The sequence below is a fragment of the Trifolium pratense genome, linkage group LG2 (assembly GCF_020283565.1).
Source record: "Trifolium pratense cultivar HEN17-A07 linkage group LG2, ARS_RC_1.1, whole genome shotgun sequence".
Classification (NCBI taxonomy): Eukaryota; Viridiplantae; Streptophyta; class Magnoliopsida; order Fabales; family Fabaceae; genus Trifolium; species Trifolium pratense.
This window is the reverse complement of record NC_060060.1, coordinates 40,168,706-40,174,705: the sequence shown is the minus strand read 5'-3', so window position 1 is coordinate 40,174,705 and position 6,000 is coordinate 40,168,706. Positions and strand designations below refer to the sequence as shown.

Here is a 6,000-nt window from a genome sequence, read left to right as displayed (position 1 = left end):
AAGATACATAGTTTGTAAGAATATTCTAAGGGTTTTTGTGCTTTACCTTCAAAGAGTATATCAGTAGTTGTGAGTTCAAAACTTATTTCTTCAAATGCTTATAGTCCCATATATATATATATATATATATATATATATATATATATATATATAAGACAGAATAAGAGTCGTTGTATTAAGAATTGCTAGCACAATCAGTTAAAAATGTTTTATTAGTTGAAGCTCTAATGCATAATCATCGGGCCATAAGACAATTAAATGACAATGGTCATGACATTATATTTAATCAAGAGTCATGTAAAGCCGTTAGTCAGAAGGATTGAACCATATTAGTATGAGAAGAATCTCAAGGCTTAATCAACTCAATTTAGTGAGAGGTCATCCTAATTTGAAATTTGCTTCCAGATACTCTGTGTGAGGCATGTCAGAAAGGCAAATTTTTAAAAACCTCTTTCAAATCAAAGAATGTTGTTTCTACCTCTGAAACTTTTACACATTGATTTGTTTGGTCCTGTTAAAACATCCTATGTAAATGAATGGTAAGAAGTATGAACTAGTCATTGTGAATGACTACAACGGATGAACATGAGTAAAATTCTTAAGACATAAGGATGAGTCTCATTCAAAAATACATTGAGAAATACTTAGTTAGACACAAATCCAAGAAAAAAGTCTTTAGGCACAAGCTCATGAATAAATAAATAAATAAAAAATATTCTCACATCATTTAATTTTTTTGATTTAATTTTTTTTCTCATGTGCGCTTTCTTCATCATTCAAATTCAAAATCTGACATGAATTACAAGCCAGGAAAATCTGACATAAATCCAACGGTTGAGATCTAGTCTTCCACAAGTTGCTCCACCTATATAACTACCCTTTCGTACATTCCCTTCTTCCTCGCTCGCTTGCATTCTTCTTCTCCACAAACACATCACACAATCACAAACTTGGTTTTTCCCCTCTTACACAACAATGTCGACGGAGAAAGAGAGAGAGACTCAGGTTTACATGGCCAAGCTTGCTGAGCAAGCAGAGAGATATGAAGGTTTCAGTTTTCTTCATTCATTTCCTGGTTCCTTTAATTGTGCCTTAAATCATGTGTAGATTAATTAATGTTAACTTTATCTAATTGATTTTATATACATAATGTTAATTTCAATGTACATTTGGTTGTTATTTGGAGTTTTTCAAATCAATTATTCTACATTGGATACAATACAATTGTTTTTGACAGAATTAGAAATTTTGTTGATAATAAATAGTTGATTCTACTTGCATGGGATCATAAAGCATTTTGATTGGTTTCACTTTTGGTATGATTGGATGTTCGAAATTAATTCTAACTTGAATCTATAATTGATTTTAGCCTTGAATTTAATGTTCCATCCATGTTTACGGGAATATATCCAACCATAAATCATTTTATTTTTTTATTTTTATTTTTTGTCTTAGATCAAGTGGTAATCCACTGAAATTAAACTCACATATAATTGTGACTTGTGAGATCTGGGGTTCGAACCCAGGTCACGACGTCCAGCCTATCAATTTCGGCATTTTTGCTAGTTGAGCTAGGACTTATGGGACAAACATAAATCATTTTACATTCAACTCGCTTTTAGTCAGAATCCATTTTACAAAATCAATTTGTGTCACCTTAAATTAATTTTATCAAAATGTTATATAAATATTGTTGAATGTCTACCATCTTGCATGGTTAGACTGATAATGAGTTGTTATGTAGGGTGTAATTTTGTGGTGTTAACATACAAATTGTAAACAATTAATGAATGATGTGATATATTGATGTTGAAAACACATACTTATATATGTATATATGATGCAGAAATGGTTGAGTGCATGAAGACCGTAGCGAAACTTGATGTTGAACTAACTGTGGAAGAGAGGAATCTCCTCTCAGTGGGATATAAAAATGTCATTGGTGCACGGAGAGCTTCTTGGAGAATTATGTCTTCAATTGAACAGAAAGAAGAGGGTAAGGGAAATGAGAACAATGTGAAACTGATCAAGAGTTATTGCCAAAAGGTTGAGGAGGAACTGTCCAAAATTTGCAGCGACATTCTCACAATTATTGACCAACATCTCATTCCTTCTTCCACCACAGGAGAAGCTACTGTTTTCTACTATAAGATGTGAGTCTTGTTGTTTTACCTGTCTCATTTTCTTGGTTAATTTAATAATCATCTGCTTTTGAGAATCTGTTTCCAAATGGAATAAAATTGCTTGTTCCATATTTTGCAAATCGATTTTAATGCAGTAAAAAGTTCACAGGCACGGTCAAAATATTTTGTGATCACTATATTTGATTTTGTTCATTGGATGAAAGATCACACGACTCATATTTAATTAAGTTTGTATTTTAAATCCCAATTGTTAAAGCAATAATATGAATCGTTTGATATGAATTCATTCATAAGTGTAGCACATATTAATATTAAGTATAACATCTGAGATAAAAGCGAACATTGTATCTTGAATTTATTTTTGTATCTCAATATATTACTTGCTGAGAAATAAAAGGTAACAGAATATTCTGCTTATTGGTTCTGGTTTTGCAAATAATATTTCGTCTCATATAACATGACGTCTCTTTGTTCTTGCTAGCTTTTTCATGCTTTGGTTCTCTATTTGATTTCCATAAGCTTGTTTCATCCTGCAGGAAAGGTGACTATTATCGATATCTTGCTGAGTTTAAGAGCGAACAAGATAGGAAGGAGGCAGCTGAGCAGTCACTGAAGGCATATGAGGTTGGTATATTGTCTGATATCTCCCTCATTTCACCAGTGAATGTTTTGTGTTAATCTCTATTTATGGTGCCTTGTTTTAATGTACAAAATATTTCGATGATTGTTAGGCTGCTTCCGCATCTGCAAGCACGGATCTTCCATCAACACATCCAATCCGTCTTGGACTTGCACTCAACTTCTCTGTTTTCTACTATGAGATACTGAACTCTCCTGAAAGGCAAGTTACTTATACTCTTTCATGGCATAGATTGAGTTTGGTAGTGTGTTTAGCAAGTTACTGATTTTGTTCCGTCTGGAAGTAAATTTCATGATGTCCAAAAGTAAACTTTCAGACCAAACGGGTTTTTTAATAGAGGACAGGGTGACCATGTAGCTACCATCTTACTAATTACTATGCACGATTAAAAGTGTGAATTTCATATGTTTAGTTAGGGCCATTAAAAAATCATCTCTTACTCATTAGGTTTATAGTTTATTGAACATTATTAGTTTAATTACTCATTAGGTATTGGTCCATCCAACCAAGTTAATTAACAATCATCTGTTATAAAATTTAGGAGTACAATTTTCTCACATCCTATCACACACAAATAATCCAATGGGATTGGCCTAGTTGTAGTATGCTAGCTTCACAAGTGGTGGGAATATGTTCAAGGATACTGCTTACTGAGAGATCCCTTTTTTGATCTTTTGTGCCAAACAAATTTCTTTTGAGAGCTATCATACTCTCTTGTTATTATGTAGGCCTCGAATAGAATTGTTTTCAACAAGGAATACATCTAGATTTAATTCAAAAAACATCACACATCTGTGCTTCTAAGTTCTAACACTATTATATGATCTGCATAGGTTCAATGAATTGCTCTTATTGCTAACTCTCATTTAAATGTGATTACTGAAACATGCAGGGCCTGTCATTTGGCTAAACAAGCTTTCGACGAGGCAATTGCGGATTTAGATACCTTGAGTGAAGAGTCATACAAGGACAGTACTTTGATCATGCAATTGTTGAGAGACAACCTTACACTTTGGACCTCCGATTTACCTGAGGATGGAGGTAAGATGATGATTGAGATTTATTATGCATTTGGGCTATGCTCCGCTAACATTCTTTTGAGACATATTAGTCCATGTCTATATACTTATATGAAACAGAACAGTTTATAATCCAAACAATAACTATTCCCACTTTTAAATAAATTACATCATACACACTACACTACATTATAACACTAAAATGTATTGTAATATATTCATCATATTATATTATTCTATATATCAACTTTTAAATTATCTAAGCATGACAGTATAACATTAAATGCAATTATCTTTTCACTCTGATTTTTCTTATTTTCAATTTTTTGCTTTAGTTCTTTGTCTTTTTATTTGCAAATTTTTTTCCCTCTCAAACATCAACTTTTTCTTTAATATTCAATGATTACTAATATAGTGAGATTTTATTTTCCTTCATACTTATATTATATAATAAATATGTATAACAAAATATATAAATTTTAAAGATTATATCTAAAAATTTCATGACCAATCAATTGCACAACCAAGTTTCTTGTTATTTAGAGCATCTCCAAATGAAGTGATTTCTTGAGTTCTTAAAGAGTTAAGGCTAAGAACTCCTCTTTACTTTATTGGCAAAATTACACAAGAGGTGCTTTAACCTAATTTAAAATTTCAAGTTGGTCATTTATCTTTAAAAATCTTTACACCGTTGAACCAATTAGTTCAGTTCTGTTAGAAATTTTTATGCATGACCATGTGATGATATACTACAAATAATGTTTCACCACTCAACACTTCAATTAGACCCTCATTGACAACATCGAGATCACAATCTTAGTTAAAAAAAATTCAAAAATACTTGATGAATTTTACTATTGTAACGGTCATTATAATGTTATTTGGATGTTATCTTGATAAATTGAAGATGTAACTTACCTTTTCAAATAGTCAAGTAAGACTTTTGTAACATACATAGATGAAAACTGAAGTTTGATCCATTATCGATGTTTATAAACATAGATGAATAACTTTGACGTAAGGAATGTCCAATAATATAAAGAATGATTCTTTATTGTTGATTAACTTCAAACAAAATATAAAAATAAATAAAAATTATAAGGATGTGGAGTAGCATATGTGGTTCATATTTGAGTCCTAAATGATTGTGCTATTGAAGTAAAAATATGCTCAAGTGTTCATAGTTGATGTTGCATGATAGTTGTGTTAAGCAACTCTATATCACTGTGCTCAAATAATGAATGCTCTCATGCAGGTGAAGAAGTCAAAACAGAAGAAGCCAAACCTGTTGAACCAGAGGTATGTGTATGATTCATAATTAGCTTCGGTACTATTTTCTCGGTACAGAGCTTCAGTACTAAATTTGTTAGAACAGAAGCAAATGCAATCAGTAACACAGATTAGTTAAAGTGACTATAAAGTAAGCATGTTGGGTAATTCATCTGTCAATGTTTCAATCAATACCTTGTATTTATGTTTTTGTTTTTGGTAAAACGGGGATCATGATTGTCTAGCTCGACAATTTACTCAATTGAAAGAGGCCTAAGTTAGGTTGGTTGGATGTTCAATCAGTCAATGTTTCAATTAATACCTTTTAATTATATGATTTTCTAGGTCGACAAATTTGGCACTAACTTTGTATATACAATTGTACTATATCTCGAGACAAAACCATCTCTGACTAAAACTAGCACCAATTCTCTATATTTATGCAATGTTTCGCATTATTTTTGCAACAAAACTATGTGCAAACATTTCTGTTCATGATATTTATTTTATTTTTATTTGTATTTACAGCACTGAAATAGCACGCTGACCCTGGACGCTGTAGTGAGGCATCTAATAGCCCGGCTGCAAAGAGAGCATTTTTCAGCTTATCTTGCAGCTCACTTTGAACCGGACTTCATAGTTACTGTGTTCATCTTTGATGTGTCGCTCTTTATTTCTCTCTTATGATTACCGAAGCTTTTCTTTCTACTGTTTTTATATATTTGAAGTAAAGTGTTAAATTGAAGTAATGAATGGTTTACATATAGCTAAATGCATCTCTATTATGAATGCAGAGCAGTGTACTTCGAATTGTAGTTAAGGCAACAGTATTATTGATTTTGTTATTATTTTGTCGATGTATGCAAGTGCAATCACTCCCCAACCGAAGTTGTTGTTGCATTAGCTGCAATTCTGTGCAATTTCAAAG

The 6,000-nt window shown here is 31.8% G+C and overlaps 1 protein-coding gene across 1 annotated transcript; it reads left to right on the top strand.

The window, feature by feature from the left end:
* The first annotated feature begins 806 nt into the window (after window positions 1–806).
* On the top strand, window positions 807–5,963 carry LOC123908418 (14-3-3-like protein GF14 iota). Its single transcript, XM_045959040.1, has 7 exons — window positions 807–1,048; window positions 1,847–2,153; window positions 2,681–2,768; window positions 2,876–2,985; window positions 3,677–3,825; window positions 5,059–5,102; window positions 5,601–5,963. Exons 1-7 carry the CDS (start codon window positions 976–978, stop codon window positions 5,604–5,606), a joined length of 777 nt encoding a protein of 258 aa, XP_045814996.1. The 5' UTR covers window positions 807–975; the 3' UTR covers window positions 5,607–5,963.
* Window positions 5,964–6,000: the final 37 nt, after the last annotated feature.

Bases quoted from the DNA above. Each gene is read 5' to 3' on its own strand.
- LOC123908418 (XM_045959040.1), top strand. From the start codon at position 976: ATGTCGACGGAGAAAGAGAGAGAGACTCAGGTTTACATGGCCAAGCTT. The intron at 2,769-2,875 runs GTTGGTATATTG...GATGATTGTTAG, and splicing joins AGTCACTGAAGGCATATGAG to GCTGCTTCCGCATCTGCAAG. The intron at 3,826-5,058 runs GTAAGATGATGA...GCTCTCATGCAG, and splicing joins CGATTTACCTGAGGATGGAG to GTGAAGAAGTCAAAACAGAA.